The sequence below is a fragment of the Pangasianodon hypophthalmus genome, chromosome 14 (assembly GCF_027358585.1).
Source record: "Pangasianodon hypophthalmus isolate fPanHyp1 chromosome 14, fPanHyp1.pri, whole genome shotgun sequence".
In the NCBI taxonomy this organism is placed as follows: domain Eukaryota; kingdom Metazoa; phylum Chordata; class Actinopteri; order Siluriformes; family Pangasiidae; genus Pangasianodon; species Pangasianodon hypophthalmus.
Window position 1 is genome coordinate 7,387,930 of NC_069723.1, and position 18,962 is coordinate 7,406,891.

The 18,962-nt window shown below is 40.2% G+C and overlaps 2 protein-coding genes across 2 annotated transcripts; one reads left to right on the forward strand and one right to left on the reverse strand.

The window, feature by feature from the left end:
- Positions 1-1,767: 1,767 nt before the first annotated feature.
- hspa8b (heat shock protein family A (Hsp70) member 8b) lies at positions 1,768-6,015 on the forward strand. Its single transcript, XM_026924047.3, has 9 exons — positions 1,768-1,913; positions 2,869-3,085; positions 3,196-3,401; positions 3,563-3,715; positions 3,823-4,378; positions 4,467-4,669; positions 4,769-4,967; positions 5,062-5,294; positions 5,586-6,015. Exons 2-9 carry the CDS (start codon positions 2,881-2,883, stop codon positions 5,766-5,768), a joined length of 1,938 nt encoding a protein of 645 aa, XP_026779848.1. The 5' UTR covers positions 1,768-1,913; positions 2,869-2,880; the 3' UTR covers positions 5,769-6,015.
- Positions 6,016-6,132: 117 nt separating this feature from the next.
- On the reverse strand, positions 6,133-7,861 carry lim2.3 (lens intrinsic membrane protein 2.3). Its single transcript, XM_026924050.3, has 5 exons — positions 7,703-7,861; positions 7,013-7,194; positions 6,780-6,929; positions 6,452-6,586; positions 6,133-6,353 (listed from the first exon to the last, which is right to left on the reverse strand). The coding sequence occupies exons 2-5, from the start codon at positions 7,185-7,187 to the stop codon at positions 6,295-6,297; spliced, it is 519 nt and encodes a 172-aa protein (XP_026779851.1). The 5' UTR covers positions 7,188-7,194; positions 7,703-7,861; the 3' UTR covers positions 6,133-6,294.
- Between the last annotated feature and the right edge of the window lie 11,101 nt (positions 7,862-18,962).

Sequence of the window (18,962 nt, forward strand, 5' to 3'; positions counted from 1 at the left end):
CAATGCCTGCCCACCATTCAGTACTGTACAAATCTCACATTTTACTACACTATAACAGGAACCATCCACTAGCATCCACTAGCAAGAGGCCCTAAAATTTAAGTGAATGTGTGCACACCAGTCTCCTCTTCAGGAAGTGAAATGCATGCTCCTCAATTGGGTTAAGGGCAGAGGTGATTTACTTGGCCAGTCTGTTGTTTTTGGGTTTTGGGACCTCACCACACTTTGTAAAGAGTGGATACTTGACTTTCTGTTAGCTCGAACCAGTCTGACCATTCTCCTCTGACCTCTCTCAGCAACATGGCATTTCCACCTGCAGAACTGGATGTTTTTCACACCATTCTGTTTACACAAGAGAAACTTGTACTTGAAAATCATCAGTTTCTGAAATACTCAAACCAGCCTTTCTGGCACCAACAACCATGCCATGGGTCAAAGTCACTTGCTATGTTTACAAGCACATCAATATTCCAATATTAATCAGAATTTGGCAATATTCTAATTACTGTTGAGTCATATGCCACAATCCGATTGCCCAATTGAGATTAAGACAATATTCTGATTCCCCAAATTCCAATTCCCACCCCTAAAATATACCTGTTTTAAAAGGAAATTTGTTGCATGTAAACACCCTATTCAGAAAATCCACTGAAAGGAGATATATGTGCATGCACAGTCGGCAAGGAGTTGTAGGTGCTAACAGAGGCTTAGCTGTAGGCTAGGTATTTATGAATGGCAACTCAGGCATACTTACAACATGCACGTTTACAGGAATATTCTGATGTCTGTATGCATATAAACATTGTATTTGGAATATGGCTGCAACCCGAATATAGACCTTATACGGAATTTGATGCGCATGTAAACGTAGCCAATGAGATCATATTTTCCCCCCCATTCTGATGTTTGATCTGAACATTAACTGAAGCTCTTCACCTGTGTCTGCATGACTTGTGCATGATTGGCTGACTGCATAATTGCATGAATAAGCAAGTGTACAGATGTTCCTATTAAAGTGGCCTTTGGCTGTAAATGCTAATGTCAGATCCAGTGTGCTGGAGTATAGATACAAACCAACAAAAATCATGTCTGTCCCAAAATGTAATTGTATACTACACTGTTAATTACATGCATTACAGAGAAAGCTTTCTACAGTATGTTATTCAGTAGTGTGTATATGTTCCCAGCTAGCCTTGTAGCTTGCCTTGTTACTTCTCTCACCCGCATCCTGCAGTTGAAACAAGATTATTCTAGACAGTTCTTCCACCCTTGAACAAACAGCAGACAGGGTGTGTTTCCAAGAATTTGGCTCACAGCCTGAGTACTTATCAAATCTTCAGCATGCTCCAGTAGTCCTGTACAAATGCAAGAGTTTGCTATTATACACTTTGTACTATTATATTCACTTTATTATAAGAAAGGCTTTGAATTGTGGATGCATCTGGAAGCAGTAACGAGTAAACTGTCAGGGGGGGTAAAGCCATTAGTAGCCTATGTAATTTATCACCCAAAAAGCACTCTGATATTCCATAGTAGTGTTACATTCCTTTGAGACAACTTTCACCAACTTTTCAAATGTTTCTTTGGATACTGTTCCACCCTTGAACAGCTTTAAGTACAAGCCGAGTACTTTCTAGCTAAAGCTCACAGTTTCTTCCGTTTGTGGTGTGAAGTGAGCCTGGCACAGTTCCGCATTTCTGATTGGTCGGCGCTGGTTTCGCTTTCTCGATCCTGATTGGCTGCATCCCACCCTCCATGTTCTGGACTGTTCTATGGGCGTTAGTAGCGGAATCCAGCAGGCGGTATAAAAGATGCGGCTGCGCGCGCAGGCTGCAGACGCGCTGAGGACGTGCATCGCAGTGACAGCGGGAGAAAGCAGCTGAGAAGAGGCGAACTCTGAAAAGTGTTATCAGGTAAGAAGACCTGCAGAGCCTTTTTTTTTTTCTTCTTTTCAATAAGTACATGCAGCTAGGTCTGTAAAAATGAAACGTACAAAAAGTTCTGCTAGTGTTTATGTTAATTAGTGGCTAATTTTGGATAAAAATAGTTTGGAGTGTAAACAACATGTAGAGGTAGACGTTGTACCTTCACAGGAGTGTTATACATTTCAGAGTATTGATGACTGGAGTGCTGGGAAGTTTTGCTTTGCTAGTATTGAGTCGGCGTGAGTTTGTGCCAACGCAGAATGTTCCAGCAGGCATTCACGATTGTTTCGAAATCTGCCCATACAAGGCATTCAAGACACTCCCATCAGCAGTTATGTAATGTTTACAGAAATGATTCCTATCCGTACTAACGAAAGACTGTAGAAAAGAAGCAGCCCTCTCATCTCGGAGCGAAAGTATGCTAGTGTCATAGCAAAAATATTTTCATTTTCTTTAGTGATTTCAGTTCCTCTTTCTCCTCATGCCTGTCAAAATTATCTTCAGGCAGCAAAGACACACGGGGTCTGTGATAGGACCACACTGTGCATGAGCACAGGAATGAAAGTAAGATACTACAAGTGGCAGATAAAACTGTTTCTGAGGTTTATTATAAGAAACAACTGCACATAGCCTTTTCAACTCTAGCCTACAGGCTTGAAAATAAAGGTTAATTATTCCTCTAAGTGCTGAAGGAGCTTTAGGTCACACAGACAGCTGAGGTCTGTTAAGAGATCAGCTGAACAGGTGCTGGATAATGAAAGTAAGTGCAGCTGACAGCCAGTGAGTGAAAAAAAGACCATTAGATCAGTTGAGCTGTCACCACACAGTCAGGAACAGAATCCTCTTGGGTTTAAAAAAAAAAAAAAAAGTCAAGACAGATTTTATAGAAGGGGGGAAAACAACACCAAACAAAATGTCTTATCAGTAAACTTTGTATTTGCAGGCAGCAGAAACCATGTCGAAGGGACCAGCAGTTGGAATTGATCTTGGCACCACATACTCATGTGTGGGTGTCTTTCAGCATGGCAAAGTTGAAATCATTGCCAATGACCAGGGTAATCGGACCACACCCAGTTACGTCGCCTTCACTGACACTGAGAGGCTGATTGGAGATGCTGCCAAAAATCAAGTTGCCTTGAATCCTACCAACACAGTGTTTGGTAAGCATCAGAGTTGCTTCTGTTTATCCCTTTGTCACAAATTGTATGTGTGAAGTATGAGATGGCTAACTGGAACTTGTATACTTCTTCCTCCCGGGCTCCATGTACAGATGCAAAAAGGCTGATTGGACGGAGATTTGACGATCCGGTTGTTCATTCCGACATGAAACATTGGCCATTCAAAGTAATCAATGATGCCTCACGCCCTAAAGTTCAAGTTGAATACAAAGGAGAGACCAAAACATTTTTTCCAGAGGAGATCTCCTCAATGGTGCTTGTAAAGATGAAAGAAATTGCAGAAGCTTATCTTGGAAAGGTGAGAATGTTGGCTTAGGGTCACATATTGAATGCTTGTTTAACATAGAAACATTGGCAATGCACACGCTTGTTTGGAGTGTACATTAAACTTTCAACCTTCAATGGAATGTTTTAGGTAACACAGTTTTAACTGCTGCAAATACTTTCTCCCCCTTATAGTCTGTCACAAATGCAGTCATTACAGTACCTGCATATTTCAATGACTCTCAGCGACAAGCTACAAAAGATGCAGGGACCATTTCTGGACTAAACGTCCTTCGGATCATCAACGAACCAACTGCAGCCGCCATCGCATATGGCCTGGACAAGAAAGTGGGTGTGCTTGCAATACATCACAGTAATACTACAAAAGTATTTGTAATCAAAACCATGCATTCATGTGTATGTCTTCTGATTAATTCTTAATACCTCTTCTGCAGGTGGGAGCAGAAAGAAACGTCCTGATCTTTGATCTCGGTGGTGGAACTTTTGACGTGTCCATCCTTACCATTGAAGACGGAATCTTTGAGGTGAAGTCCACAGCTGGCGACACCCATCTGGGCGGTGAGGATTTCGACAACCGCATGGTCAATCACTTCATCACTGAGTTTAAGCGCAAGCACAAGAAGGACATCAGTGACAACAAGAGGGCTGTGCGGCGTCTGCGTACTGCCTGTGAGCGAGCTAAGCGCACCCTGTCCTCCAGTACTCAGGCCAGCATCGAGATCGACTCTCTTTACGAGGGCATTGACTTCTACACCTCCATCACCAGGGCTCGCTTTGAAGAACTGAACGCTGACCTGTTCCGTGGCACCTTGGACCCTGTTGAGAAAGCTCTTCGTGATGCCAAGCTGGACAAGTCCCAAGTCCATGACATCGTCCTGGTCGGAGGTTCTACACGAATTCCAAAGATTCAGAAGCTTCTACAGGACTTCTTCAATGGAAAAGAGCTCAACAAGAGCATCAATCCTGACGAGGCCGTTGCCTACGGTGCAGGTAAATTGAATAATCATTGTCTGCCAGCGGTCATGTTGGTTTCACAACAGTACAAGTAACAATAACTTGTTTATTTTTTGCTCTTTAGCTGTCCAGGCAGCCATTTTGTCAGGAGACAAGTCAGAAAATGTTCAGGACCTGCTGCTGCTGGATGTTACTCCTCTGTCACTGGGTATCGAGACAGCTGGAGGAGTGATGACTGTCCTGATCAAACGAAACACTACCATCCCGACCAAGCAAACACAGACTTTCACCACTTATTCAGACAATCAGCCTGGTGTGCTCATTCAGGTGAGACTGTCTAATTGGTGTTGACAGATCATAAACCGGAGGGGGGGATAAATGTCCATTTTCTCTGCAGCACATTCTTACTTAATTGTTCCCTGCCAGGTGTATGAAGGTGAGAGAGCCATGACTAAGGACAACAACCTGCTTGGAAAGTTTGAGTTGACGGGCATTCCTCCTGCACCACGGGGTGTTCCTCAGATTGAGGTTACCTTTGACATCGATGCCAATGGTATCATGAATGTTTCTGCAGTGGACAAGAGCACGGGCAAGGAGAACAAGATCACCATCACCAATGACAAAGGTAGCACAACTGTCAGGAGTTTGTTTACCATATATAATATAAAATTTTTTTCCTTTTACAGTAGGGATTAAAACTCTCATCAATCTGTTTTCAGGACGTCTCAGCAAGGAGGACATTGAGCGAATGGTCCAGGAAGCAGAGAAATACAAAGCTGAGGATGATGTCCAGCGAGATAAAGTAGCTGCAAAGAATGGGCTTGAGTCTTACGCTTTCAACATGAAGTCTACTGTTGAGGATGAGAAACTGAAAGGAAAGATCAGTGATGAGGACAAGCAGAAGATCCTGGATAAGTGCAATGAGGTTATCAGCTGGCTGGACAAGAACCAGGTATAGGAAACTTTGCATGGTGATTTGCTTTACAATTCCACTGTGTAGTTGACAAACACAACAGAATTTTAAGTAACATGCGTCATAGCAATCCTTAAAGCATCACTATGTTAAAATGGATAATTGAGGTCACTGCTAAATTATACAATTGTTAATTTTTATTGATTCATAGGTCTAAGGCAAAAAGTTCAGAGCATCAATCATTTTCTTTGCCTGGTATGCCTAAAATATAAATGAAAATAGCAGTCCCTGTGCTTCTTCTTTAATTTGTTACTCTTGCCATGTTTGTAGACTGCTGAGAAGGATGAGTTTGAGCATCAGCAGAAGGAGCTGGAGAAGGTGTGCAACCCCATCATCACCAAGCTGTACCAGGGTGCGGGTGGCATGCCAGGTGGGATGCCCGGTGGATTCCCAGGGAGTGGTGCTGCACCTGGAGGAGGATCTTCTGGACCAACTATTGAAGAAGTTGACTAAACTGTTCAACATTTTCTTCTAATTTCTACTCGTGATGCAGTCAGGTTTTTCTTTGGTGGCATGTTTCTAAACACAGCTGTAACACCATTTATATTAAGGTGCTGATTTTCTTTAAAGGCTTACAAGCTAAGTTTGTTACAAGCTCCTGTCAGTTTGTTCACTGAGAAGCACGTTTATACACATGTTCCATATGTGTCTCACTGTCATTAACTTCACAATAAACAACTTGAAGTTCTGACTACCTATATTTTGTCTTCAGTATCAAATCTTTAATTTCTACATTGTTTTTATATTTGTGTCTTAAGGCCCAATCCGTAAATAAATGGTCTCTTATGCAGCAATATATCCAGGCCAAAATACTGTATTCTCTAGGATTGTTTTATTGTGAATTAAAGTAGCACATATTTGTCCCAACCATTTTATTCATTAACCATGAGGTAAACAAATGAATTAAAATGTAAGCATCCATGATGATGTGGTGGATCACCATCAGACTGAATGATGAGTTGATCTAGGATGAGATGCCTCAGCGTGACATGGGGCCTATTGGTGCTTGCATCCGATAAGCACACATGTAGAATATACCTGCAAAAACAGGGGACAAGATGAGTCTCAGTAACCACTTTATAGACCAGGCACTGTATCTGTCCAAATTTATGTAGAATATTTATAAAATGTTATACCTGAAAAGAATGTAAGCACCACTGACACCCAGCCTATTATATATGACCAGGAGAATCTCCAGTTTCCATATCGCTTCCCATAGTAGTTCACGGTCACCCCAGTGTATACAGCCATTGCCAGAAGCACAAAAAAGCCTGAAAAGCGTAATAGAAGTAATAACTAATAGAAGTAATAAATGGTCTAACCTATTATCTAGAAGATTAATATAATTATAAATCATTCTTAAATATTTTATTGAAATACATAAATAATGTACTTATGTGCATTTAGTAAAAGACTGAACATGCTAATCTACTGAGGTTTGACACTTGGACTGAGCACACTCACATGAAATGAAATAGAGAATTCCAGCAGCAAATGTTTTGTCGAAGACATCGAAAGAGGTGTAGTTAATGAAAGCCATGATGCCTATAAGCAGGCCGAAGAAGCATGCCAAGATGGCCAGGATCATGAATGCACGGGTGGCATCCCAGTAAGCTGTATTAAGAAAAAAAAAAAAGTATAGATGTGTTGTACTCTGTGAAAAAACATATTTTATTTAACTGCTTCCTACATCTCACCAATGCTGTCAGTGTGTAGCATGCATTTCCCAGGCACGCAGTAGCGCCACAGGCCCTGGTGCATGTAACCACTGGCCTGGCGATACTGCATCCAGTAATCTGTGGCTGTAGAGACCACCAGCAGTATATTTCCAACTCCAGCACAGAACAAGCCACCTCCCATAAAGCTGTACATCGTTCACCTGTAGATGGTATGATGAAAGATTTTCATGCATCAGCTCTACACTAGATTCGTTTGTTTTATTTGTTGTAGGGAAATTCACTCTGATATAGTTTATTACTTAATTCACAGTGAAAGGGCAAATAATGGCCCTTATCTTTAAGTGATTTCACTTACAAAATGTTTAATACTTCTGATAATCATTTAGGAGTACTGAATATTTAATACATGACTTACATATTAGCAACCTAGGTGGAAACATTTCCATTTAAAAATATTTTAACTACTTCCACCATACTATGTTGTATTTAAGTAGTTTAAGTAAAAAAAAATGGTTACACATTACAGAATACACACAAAAATAATAATAAAAATCAGAAGTTTTTTTTTTTAAAATACTCAGTAAAGTACATACATAAGTACATATACCACATAATCACCCTAATACCATTTCTACATAAATGTTCCAGCATTGTCCAAATATATAACAATTTAAAGCTATCTTATATGTACATACACCCAAAACCTACCTTTATGTATTCTTCACCTACTTTGTTGAATTAAATACTTTGGGCTCAGTTACACCAGGACAGACAGTTCTTGCACTACCATAGACAGATGTGTTTCTGTCGTGTTCAGGCACCAGCACAGCACTGAGGGACAATAGAGCTGCCAGAGACACAGTCGATCGCTGAAGGGAATTTGCTGAAAATACAAAACCATTTAGCACTAGATACAGAGGGCCACACTAATACTGATGACAAAGTACTTTTAATTGACAATTTAAAAACATGATTGTTATATTTGATTGTTTTCCCCTTTTGTTTTCCAACAGTAAAGTTATGAACTGGTACAACAGTAATAAAATTAGGAATATGAAGTTTCAGCAGACATGATGAACTCCTTTTATGTAACTCATCATTTCATCTACACTGATATATATATACATCTGTCTTTTTAGAGAATTTATCATCAAGTGTCAGGCATAGTCATAAAATTGTTTATTATCAAGACCTTATTTATATATATATATATATATATATATATATATATATATATATATATATATGTGTGTGTGTGTGTGTGTGTGTGTGTGTGTGTATATATATATATATATATATATATATATATATATATATATATCATCACATTTGATGATAAATTCTCTAAAAAGCCAGATGGCTGTAGAGGTGAAGAAGACTAAAAGTAGCAACAAACACAGAAACAACATCTGACATCTGAAATAACAACTGACTGTATACATCACAGGAATGTTCTAATATAAACATTTAAATGTTTTAAATAGTTGCATGACTGTCCATTGAAGAATGGACTGGTCCCAATGTTGGAGTGGATAGACAGGAGAACCAGGAGAGTTCCCAGTGGGCCGTGGGGGTTGGCGATGCAATAAATTTCATGTTAGCGTTATAATTTAGCACTACTTTTTGCAGCATAGGCTACAGGCAGCTGCGCTCTGAGCTGCATACTCTCACACACATGTGCCAGTTTAAGCATAAAAATTTAACTCAGAATTGTCTTAGTCAAAATATAATTACTCTGATGGATTGGCACCAAGTCCAATGTGTCCCCTGCCTTGTGCCCTGAGTCCCCTGGGATAGGCTCCAGTCTGCTCGTGACCCTGTGTAGGATAAGCGTTACAGAAAATGGATGGATGGATAATGTCTTGATTTGAAATTAGCTATAGGCTTTTATATTTATTTTAGGCCTATTTGTGTTATAGTAGTTGGTGCCTACTGTGCAATATCTTTGAAAATAAATAGTCAAAAGAGTTTAAACTGCGGATTTGTCATTATGGACATCTCAAGTGAGTGTGTGGGCTGCTGAAAATCAGCCCCACTCCGGTCGTGACTGGTCCACTTAATAAACCCCAATAATGTGCAGAATGGAGTGTGTGAAATCATTAGTATAATCAAAGGCCCATAATACTGCAATGATATGTAATTATTACTTTTAAGTTCAGGTGCATAAATGAGTTAGGCAATTACTTTTAATATTCACTGATTAGTGCCTGTTCCCATATTCATCTTGCTCCTTAATCTTATCAAATGCTACAATTGCTTGGCACTTGAGACAGGCAAGGAATAATGTGAAATCCAAAGTTGACAAGTTGACATTGTTAAGTGTTTGGTAATAAAAGGTAAAGAGATGTGAATTGATGCATTTGTTGTTACCACCAAAAGAGGGAGACAACTTAATATTATCCAAAAGAACAGTTTTGTGAATAAGGATATAAGCATAAAAGAACAATTATGATATTGATTTCTTTGCCTGGAATGTTTTTAAGTTGATGCATTTTTCATCCTTGAATAGTAGTGATCTATAGTTAGTGATATATGAATGTAGTTTACCCTTTTGCAGCTAGATGCTCAGAAACTAAAATATTAAGTGTTGTTGTATAAAGGCCAACAGTAATAAAATACAAAGTAATTTGAGTCACGTTAGTTACTCAATTGTTAATTATTAGCGCTGCTAGCACTGCTAACTGACTAGCTAAATTTTTTTGCAACGACAGTAAAATTTTTACCATCTGGTCCACATGTATGTGACAGTGACACAATTTTTGTAATTTTGCCTCTGTACACCACCACAATGGGTTTGAAATGAAACAATCAGGGGTTTAACCATAAATATTGCATTAACCGTTTAGGAATTATAGCCATTTTTTACATAGTCCCTCCATTTTCACAGGCTCAAAAGTAATTGGACAATTGACTGATAAGCAGTTTCATGGCCAGGTGTAGCTGGTTTCCTTGTTATTTCAGGACAAATTAAGGTGATTAAAGGTCTGGAATTGATTCCAAGCATTGAATTTGCATTTGGTAGCTGTTCATGGGAGCTCTCAATATGCGGTCCAAAGAGGTGTCGATGCAAGTGAAGGAGGCCATCATTAGGCAGAAAGAACAAAACAGACCTATCAGAGAGATAGCAGAAACTTTATGAGTGGCCAAGTCAACAATTTGTACCAAATTGTTCACTTGCATCAACAGATCAAGTCAACAGATCGAGTTCCCATGAACAGCTACTGAATGCAAATTCAATGCTTGGAATCAATTCCAGACCTTTTATCTCCTTAATTTGTCATGAAATAACAAGGAAATAGGCCACGTCTGGCCATGAAACTGCTTATTAGTCAATTATCCATGTTACTTTTGAGCCTGTGAAAATGGAGGAACTCTGAAAAAATGGATGTAATTCCTAAATGTTTAATGCAATATTTTTGTTAAACCCCTTGACTTAAAGCTGAAAGTCTACACTTCAATAACATATTGTCTGTTTTATTTCAAATCCATTGTGGTCAAGTCAAGTTGCTTTATTGTCATTTCAACCGTATACAGCTAGTTAGTACACAGTGAAACGAAAAAATGTTCCTCCAGGACCATAGTGCTACATAAAACAATACAGAACTACAAGAGACTACGCATTTTAACATAAAGTGCATGTGCAAACGTGTAAACAGCACAAGACAGTACAATGACTACCAAAACAGGACAATAGGCACAGTAAGATACAGTGCAGCACTGACTAGTACACAGTTCTAGTAAGAAAGTGAATCAGATATGACAGTAGTGCAAAAGAGTAACAATATAATAAGTTGCTGTAAATGTAAACATAACATACTATGACATAGTATTCAGCAGATAAGCTTATACTATATATGGACATAGCAGTTATTGGGGTAGCAGCCAGGTAGAGAGTATAAGTAGTGACAAAAAATTATATACAATATTTTATAAATACTGTATCAGCAAAAATGCAAGTAAGATGCGAGTAAGATTTGTAAGTAGTAAGATGCGCAAAAATTGCAAAGAGAGTGGGATGGTCTTCATTTGAGTGTGTGTGAGTGTGTGTGTTGTCAGTCCAGTCTCTGAGTATTGAGGAGTCTGATGGCATGGGGGAAGAAACTGTTGCACAGTCTCGTTGTGAGGGCCCAAAGGCTTCAGTGCCATTTGCCAGACGGCAGGAGGGTGAAGAGATTGTGTGAGGGGTGTGTGGGGTCATCCACAATGCTGGTGGCTTTGCGGAAGCAGTATGTGATGTAAATGTCTATGATGGAGGGAAGAGAGATCCCGATGATCTTCTCAGCTGGGCTTTCCTGGGCTTTCCTTAGCCTTTGTAGAAAGTAGAGATGCTGTTGGGCTCTTGCTTGGTGTGCATGTGTGTGTGTGTTGAGGGAATGGAGCTGGTGTTGAGGGACCAGGTGAGGTTCTCCGTCAGGTGAACACCAAGAAATTTGGTGATCTTGAAGATCTCCATGGAGGAGCCGCCGGTGTTCAGCAGAGAGTGTGGTCACTCCTTGCTCTCCTGAAGTCAACAAATATCTCTTTAGTTTTGTCCATGTTCAGAGACAGGTTGTTGGCTCTGCACCAGTCTGTTAGCCGCTGCACCTCTTCTCTGTATACTGACTCGTCGTTCTTGCTGATGAGACCCACTATGGTCGTGTCATCGGCGAACTTGCATTGCTGCACAGTTGTGAGTTAGCAGAGTGAACAGCAATGGACTGAACACACAGCCCTGTGGGGCCCCAGTGCTCAGAGTGGTAGTGGTGGAGATCCTGTTCCCCGATCCGGACTGACTAAGGTCTCCCAGTCAGGAAGTCCAGGATCCAGTTGCAGAGGGAGGTGTTCAGGCCCAACAGGTTCAGCTTTCCAATCAGGTGCTGAGGAATGATTGTGTTGAATGCTGAACTGAAGTCTATGAACAGCATTCGAACATATGTGTCTTTGCTGTCCAGGTGGGTGAGGGCCAGATGGAGGGTGATGGTGATGGCATCATCCCTTGATCGGTTGGGACGATACGCAAATTGCAGGGGATCCAGTGAGGGGGGCAGCAGGGTCTTGATGTGCCTCATGAGAAGCTTCTTGAAGCACTTCATGATGATGGGTGTGAGTGCAACGGGACAGTAGTCATTGAGGCAGGACACTGAAGACTTCTTCGGCAGGGGGACGATGGTGGTGGCCTTGAAGCACGTTGGAACGACTGCGCTTCTCAGGGAGGTGTTCAAGATGTCTGTGAAAACATTCGCCAGCTGGTCTGCACATCCTCTGAACACTCTGCCAGGAATGTTGTCTGGTCCAGCAGCCTTACGTGGGTTAACTCTGTGTAGAGTTTTCCTCACATCACCAAATGTGGTGATGATCTTGGAGACAGTGATGTCATCAATGGACTTGCTGATGTAGCTGGTCACTGATGCCGTGGTGTTCAGAGGCAAAATTAACAAAATTGTCATTGTCCAAATACTTATGGACCTGACTATATGTAACAAGGGCAGTACAGAGAGCATGAGAGATGCAGGATAAGAGTGCATGTGAGCAGTTCGTAGATGTAAATGGTGAGTTCTCTATGCATACTAAAGTAAAGTGTTCTATAAGGCTCTGTCTCTCTAGACAGTATAATAAATGAGAGTGGTATAAATTTTTTTTGCTATACCACCCAATTTGAATGGAAATACTGAGTTATATTAAATGGATATTTTAAAAAAGCACTCTCTTTAAACTTTCTGCATAACTATCACCTGTTTTACATTTGGAGCCTGTAAGAGCCTGTAAGCCTGTAAGGAGTAAGAGGTGAAGAAACACCTGATGTGCCTTGTACAGTGTGTGGCCTGTGTGGTCATCTGTGTCTCATTTCACCAGCCTACACTGCATGACTGATGGCTGGCAGCTTTCTGAGTACCAGCCAGAGTGAGTGATCATTAAATACCATGAGAAACACGCTGTGCTCTACACTAGAGTTTGCATGGAAACACCGTCTGTGTTACCATCTGTCAGTAAATAAAATGTTGACAATACAAACTTTAACATACTAAATAAACTCCTTATGGCCCACCTCCAAGATCCAGGCATATGAGAGGTGTTGAGAGAGAATGACATGAGAGAGAAGTAGAAGCACAGTAGAGGAAACAGGATCACCTGAGCTTTGGCTTGGGAGACAGAAAATTAAGTATTTTTGTGACTAGATAACATTTAGACCACTATATGCAGCCATAGCTAAATTTGTTGTCTCATTTCAACATTAAAATACTGATACTGAAACACTTCCCAAGAAATATGAAGAAATAATGCTTAGTGTGAAAGCAGCCTTACAGAATGTACTAACCACTGATCAAATTTTAAGAGAGCTATATTTATATTAACAATCAACCAAACCTAAGTGTGTTCACATACCATGCTGTTACCTCACTCACTCACTCACTTTCAGTAACAACTTTATCCTGGTTAGGGCCCTGGGAGCACTGAAAATGAGGTGAGAATCATACACAGGTCCATTGCAGGGCACCACACACACACACACACACACACACACACACACACACACTGCCACATTCATTCATACCTAAGGGCAGTTTATTATAGCCAGTCCACCTACTGACAGGTTTTTGGGAGGCAGTAGGAAACCGGAGATCCCAGAGGAAACATAGTAACCTGAACTCAGGATTATACAGGGACCCTGGAGGTGTGAGTTGCCAATGTTAGCTGTTGTGCCATCCTGCTGCCATGCATATAATGTACTGTTGATGAGGCATTGTCATCCTGGAAAAGACCACCCCCATCAAGATAGAAATATTTCATAATAGGATAAAGGTGATCAGTCAGAGTAACTCTGTATTGGTTTGCAGTGATGCTTCCCTCTAACAAGTGAACTAGTTGACCCAATTTAATTCAGTAAAATTTGGTTTTAATTGCAGAACGCTTTAACAATAGACAGTATAACAAAGCAGTGTAATAGAAATCCAGATGTAGAGCAAGCCAGAGGCAACAGTGGCAATTCCATGCGAAGACATGAGGAAGAAATCTTGAGAAGAACCTGACTCAAAAGGCCAGTGGATAGTGGGATTAAATCATTTTTCTTCTACAAATGTATACTATAAAGTCTAGCAGTACTAAGTTTGATCAGTATGAGTATATTGTGAATAAAGGAATCCTGAGATAAGCACAGGACAGTCTTCATGATTACAGCAGCAGTTCATAGGTACAACTCTTCAGTATCCAGGTAAGATTATTCACTGATGCAAGGATGAGACTTGAGCATAAACAATTTTTTGGGTTCTTTAAAGTATCCATGTGGCAGCATCCACAGCAGTAGAAGGTGAGTCACAATTGCAGAAAGAACCAAGCAGAAGTATAGCATCAGGATGAATTAGGCAGGACTAGATGGCATGAGGGGCCACAGCAGGAGAAGTGTGTCATGATAAGGCACTGGCATCATATCAGGCAGCAGGAATACATAAAACATCCCATTTTACCATAACTCTCTATGCCCATGAGCCCCCAATGTCTGCACCTAGAAAAAAGCTATTTAACAAAATACCTGACTAAAAGGTAGCTAAATGCAGATGTCACTTTAGTCACTGTTACTGTAAAAACTTTGCAATGTAAGCTCCTGCAATCTTAACTGCTTAATTTTATCATGTAGTACACTGGCCTGAGAAGCACGGTGGCACAGGGTAGTGTTGCCACCTCACAGCTCCTGGGTCCTGTGTTTGATCCTGAGCTTGGGTTACCTCAGGGTTCTCTGGTTTTCTCTCAAAAGCATGCCAGTAGGTGGATTGGCTAAGATAAGTTGCTCCTAGGTGTGATTGAGTTTGTGAATGTGTGTGTGAAACAAACTGGCATCCCATCCAGGTTCTATTCCCGCACTGAGCTTAGTGTTCCAGTGATAGGCTCCAAGTTGTGCTGTGCTGAGAACATTTTTAATGCAGTAATTCATGTCTTACACTAGATGGCAGCAACTATTTACTGTAATGGGAAACCAACACAATCCACAATCCAGAGTATATCATGAACCCTGCTAACCCTGAATAGTGGAACTGACTATATTATATTATACTACTATATGATTGATGTTAATATTATTAACTACTGGAGCAAGATACTATTGGAAACTAGATATCAATTAATGCATCAGTAAGCATCAAGCAGCACTGTAAATGCACTGGGTAGCATGTCCACTCACAGCTTCAGGGTTCTGGGTTCAATATTGCTCCGAGGTTACTGTCTGTGTGGCCACTATTCATGCAGGAAGGCCTAGGTGGGAATGATTGTGTAATGGTTATGTGTGAATGGTGCCCTGCGATGGACTGGGATCACATCTGGGAAGAATTCTCCCACCTTGTGCCACTATTCCCAGGATAGGCACTGGATTCGTGATGAACGAATGAATAAGCATCAGTATTGTAAGTGGTTAGCTACTCAACTGTTGTTTCTCTTCATATGTTGTGAACATTGCACACCCTTTACATACATATCAATGTATATTCAACTCGAGGATATACAGTGGTACATAGGGTACTCTTCCGGAGAATGTGCAAAAACCTCAGCATCGTGCCTCTTCCTGCAGTATTTTGCAAGGTTAGAGACACATGTACAGTAGGGGTGTAACACAATAACACTGTCTGTAGTGCTACAAATATTCATTTCTGTATCTGTATTCTGATTAAAACCCAAAGTGGGTGTGGCCTAAATTGGTTCGTCCATCCCTCTCACCCTGTGAACGTGATCATTTTTGCTCTCTTGACTCCTGAACTCAGATAGTTGTGGTTAATTGTCAGGATTCACACTTGCAATCTCCCGATGGTAGGGTGAACCCTTTTCTGTTGTGCCACTTGGGAGCCCAGTTTGTTACATTTTAAGAGAAAATAATAATGTTTAAATTTGAGATGGATTGTTGTTAGAGGATGGGCTTCTACTTTCTCCTATTGTTTCATTAAAAATCAACTTTATATCATTGTGCGTTATGTTTTTAGTGTGTGGCATTGTGTGTTATATTTTATTATGTATTAAATCATTTTGCCATCCTGAAGGGTGGAAATAATTCTGGAATATATTGCATTTCTATCTGTCAAGCTGTCTAGTGAAGATTATATATACATGTGGGATGCTGTATATACTTTCCTTTGGGAGGATAATTTTAATTGCCTTTCATCATTGTAGTAAGATCCAGCCTGACTCTATGCAGCCATTCAGAGCTAATCTAAAGTGGTATGCAGGGAATGGCAAATGATTCATGATAAGTAATTCTCAAAGCATCTTTGCTCTTATCCTGGTACCATGGGACCATAAGTCACTGCATATGCCTCTAAAACGAAATTATAAACAATAAGCATTAAATAACAATTTATGTGCCAGGAGCTTTTGCCATAAATGTTTAAGATTAACGCATACCTCTGGGCCAAACACTGCAGCACCTTGTTGCTCATTCAATGCACAACCTGGATCGATACAAGTAAATCCCACATTCCAACAAATGGTCCATTTAGTTCAGGGACTGATTATAATGAATCAGTTAATCAACGCTCCTGTACTGCAGTGCCTTATATGCATTTACTGCAATGCCATCTTTCATCTGCAATACAACAGAAAAGCCATTAAGATTAATATATCAAAGTATTAGATTTACTATAGGCTGCCCTATTTGTCTGCATTAAAAATGTATTAACACATGTAACACATTTGTTTCTGTGGAGAGAAAAATGTCCGTCCCATGGTCATCAGGTCAGCATAGTTTTTGGTGTCGAGATGAACTGAAACCTTAGTGAACCAGACTGTTCACTCACTGTAATGATCCCATGTTACTGCATGTACAAAGTAGACTTTTCCAGCACATTTTTCAAACATTCTTTTCTTTGTAACCTCAGTTGATCTCACAGATGTTTTAAACACCTTTGGTAAGCGTATTGATTCTCCCTGTTGTTCATGGAGTATCACACTGCGCAGGACGTGAATAGGCTTAAATGCAAAAATATTGTGGAAATGGCCCGTGTGGTTTGTGAATACTTTTCTAAGACTGACCATGTGAGCTATAATGCAGGATTAGTGTGCACACTTTCAATTTTTTTTCTCTTTTTTGTGCCTTTGACCTTTTAAGACACTTGAACAAGCTCTAGGTATGGTCTAAATCCCCAGTGTTATTTGCTTGCATTTTTCCTGGTTCAGAGTGTCTAGTTTTTGCAGAATTATAAAGCCTTATAATAGCCTAAAATATAAAGAGTTATGCTTTCTTTTTCTGTCATAATTATATTGTATTTCTAATGTGACACTGAATGGCTAACACTTTGATTGCTTTCAAACACCTCACTTGTTGAGGACATCAAATAAGCACACACTTATTCTATCACCACTTTCAGCATCTCTAATCAGTCAAACCATGGCTAATACACTAAACCAGAAAACTGTTTTGTCACGTCTCTATCCATTTATCTGATGCCAACTGTATAATACTCCTGTTTCCTCCTTTTAAATCGCATGAAAAACCAAGGTTGCCATCTGGCTTATTGTTCAGTCTGATGCATTGACGCATGCTGACAACATCTTTATGCAGCCATCAACTAAACAATAATCACCTAAAAGTGTTTCCACCTCATCTTTCGACTTCTTTGATCTGCATTGCCAGCACTGGCACAGACATTACATGGATTCATATTAAAATGACATTTCAGGTTATAGTTCAAACAGTGATGGATGGTCATGATGGTTATAACCTAATAAGTAATGAAATAATCTAATGGGAGGGATATAATCTAATATCTGTCAATAGCTTGACAACTACACTATTCAGGTTGAGCAATGCATTATGTCTCATCAATTGCATAATACGTTTGATGTGGGGTAAACTTAAGACAGATCAGCAGCTGCATTGTGATATCTATCCATCCATCCATCCATTTTCTGTACCGCTTAACCTACACAGGGTCGTGGGGGAGCCTGGAGCCTATCCCAGGGGACTTGGGGCGCAAGGTGGATGGGTGATTGGATGGGGTACCAACCCAACGCAGGGCACAATCGCACACAGACTCACAAACTCATTCACATGCTACGGACAATTTAGAGATGCCAATCAGCCTACAGAGCGTGTCTTTGGATTGGTGGAGGAAACCGGAGTACCTGGAGGAAACCCCGAAATCATGGGGAGAAAATGCAAACTCCACACACACAGGGCAGAGACAGAAATCAAACCCCCAACCCCAGAGGTATGAGGCAACAGTGCTAACTACTAAGCCAGCATACCAAATTTGTGAGTTCTAATTTTTTTTTATTATTATTATTATTTGCTACTGGCTTCATCCTATGTTTCCTCTGAATACCAAATTTGGTAAACAGAAGTTGTGACATTTTCTTTCAAACCAAAAAACTAAATTTATGATTCTTTTGTCTGTACTTTTGTATAATTTTTAATTTGACTACACAATGTATGTCAGTCAAAGTTCAAAGGCATTTTGGGATAAAGAAAATAATCCACTTTGGTGTTCATTACACTGTGACTGTATTTCACATGCACCTTCTTAATCACTGCTGATGACAGATGTGTCAGCAAAGCCAGCTGAAAAATATCAGCCCAAGTGGAGCAAATCTAGGAGGTGTTTCACTCTGTGTAATCATATGACATGACTGTCACAAATAGGCCACATGATTGGCTAAACCCCAGCCTCGCTTCTTCATGTGTACGTTCTCTTATGATCAATATACAATATATAATTGTTGCAATTGGTTCCACTAAAGTCTAAAGTAATTTGCCTTAAGACATTTGTTAGCAATTTCTTTTACCCTTAGGTGGGAACGATTGTGTAAATGTTTGAGTGTGAATGGTGAAAAAAACTTTCAACTGATTGTGAACCATGGCATGGTTGTTGGTGCCAGATGGGCTGGTTTGAGTATTTCAGACACTGCTGATCTCCTGTGGTTTTCACACACAACAGTCTCTAGAGTTTACACAGAATTGTGCGAAAAATAAAAACATCCTGTGGGTGTAGGGTCTGCAGACTGAAACACCTTG